Genomic DNA, 1,586 nt, shown 5'->3' with positions numbered 1-1,586 from the left:
ATATATATAATCTGAATAAATATGGATTTTTAAAGGAATAAAAGCCAAACATAAACCTTAAACGACAGCTTTGCTAAAGCTAAAACAAGCTACTCCTGGATGGTGCATTAAATGATTTAAACTATATCAAGAGAACAGTCTATATTTAATAAATCAGTTTCCTTTGTGACCTGAAAGCAAAACTAACAACATATACCTTTTTTAAATGATTTATAAGGTGTGTTTATATGAAGTCAGAATATTTTTTTGTTAAATAAAACGAGTTTGAGTCCTGACTCCTGTCTGTGGTTTTGTTTTTGTTCTGCACCATAAAAACAGCTGAAGGGGATCATGTTGTGTTTGTGACCGTCGTGCTTCCTACCCTCTGTGCTCCAGAGTCTTGATGTTGAAGCCCAGTGTGGGTGAGATGGTGCTGACATCTTCTCCATTAAACTTCTTCAGGATGGTCGTCTTCCCGGCGTTGTCCAGCCCTCTGCACGCGACACGTCAAGAAAACCTCAACACACACCTGGTGGCTAATTACACCCAACAGTAACATGGCTAATACATAGACTGCAACGACGTTATAACAAACAAAAAAACTCCTACCACCGGTTGTTTTACATCTATATAATGAAACAGAAAGCGCTGTTTTCGCTGCCTCTTTAATTTAGTTTACGTTTTTATTCTTGAAAGCTGTCGTTTTTAGCTAGCTGCTAGGCTAAACCGGTACAGAAAGGATACAACATAAGCAGCCTCATTTCGCGTTCCTTTTGCTTCATCTTCTTCAAAATTGTCAACAAGCCCATCTCGTCACCTTACGTCTTAAATATTCACCGCGACAAAAAGTGAAACATAAATATTTATGGTGTAAAAACCTACAATTCTGTGTTAAATGCGTTTAGCTTTTAGGAACAGCATTAAACCGCTAATGCTAATCCCGCCCATTGAGCCACTGATTGGTTGAGTTGAAAGAACACGGCAACTGATTGGTCAGAAGGCGCTGCCTAAATGCGACGGTTTTGGTCGCTTCTTTTGTGCGTCACCACACCTCCATTTTAGTCAGGTCAACTCTTTTGGTTTTTGAAAGAAAAAGCACCTAAAAACTTAATTTTTGTATTAAGTGTTATTTAAATAGATTCTATAAGCGTAAATTGTTAACCCGTATTTATTTACTTTAGATTTATTTCATCTCTAGTTAAATGTAACTTGTAATCTGAGTTTAGTTGTAGTTTTTAAAAACTTTTTACATGAATAATTTTTAATATGTAATTATGCAATTATAGTACTATTATGCATTGTGTATTTTTGTGTAATTTAGTGTTATAGTCATTCAGCCACAACACAACAAACTGAGTTTTATCAGAACATAAAAATGTCATGAAACGAGGTGCTAGTTAGAAAACTTGATGAAAAAGTCTAGACACAACTTTCAAAGAGGGGGATCACCACCAAGCATTGAAAATCTGAAGAATAACACTGAAAAATTGCAAATTTTGAAAACCTATTTGGGCTTTAAGTAAAGAGTTCCTTCAAATAGTTTTTTTATTTCAACTCCCATGGAGTCCAGACACAGAGCAGCTTTGTAAAATCACTGACTCTGAAGT

General features: G+C 35.6%; 1 protein-coding gene across 1 annotated transcript in view; it reads right to left on the bottom strand.

Moving 5' to 3' along the window:
* Positions 1–946, bottom strand: part of arl2 (ADP-ribosylation factor-like 2) — a 3,515-nt gene extending 2,569 nt beyond the window's left edge. The window contains exons 1-2 of the mRNA XM_014019041.1: positions 724–946; positions 362–472 (exon numbers count right to left, since the gene is read on the bottom strand). Of these exons, the coding sequence (XP_013874495.1) occupies positions 362–472; positions 724–788 (176 nt within the window). The 5' untranslated portion in view covers positions 789–946. The remainder of the gene's footprint in view (positions 1–361; positions 473–723) is intronic.
* Positions 947–1,586: the final 640 nt, after the last annotated feature.

Source organism: Austrofundulus limnaeus, unplaced genomic scaffold (genome assembly GCF_001266775.1).
Source record: "Austrofundulus limnaeus strain Quisiro unplaced genomic scaffold, Austrofundulus_limnaeus-1.0 Scaffold208, whole genome shotgun sequence".
Classification (NCBI taxonomy): Eukaryota; Metazoa; Chordata; class Actinopteri; order Cyprinodontiformes; family Rivulidae; genus Austrofundulus; species Austrofundulus limnaeus.
The sequence above is the reverse complement of the archived record's forward strand: the minus strand, read 5'-3'. Positions and strand labels throughout refer to the sequence as shown.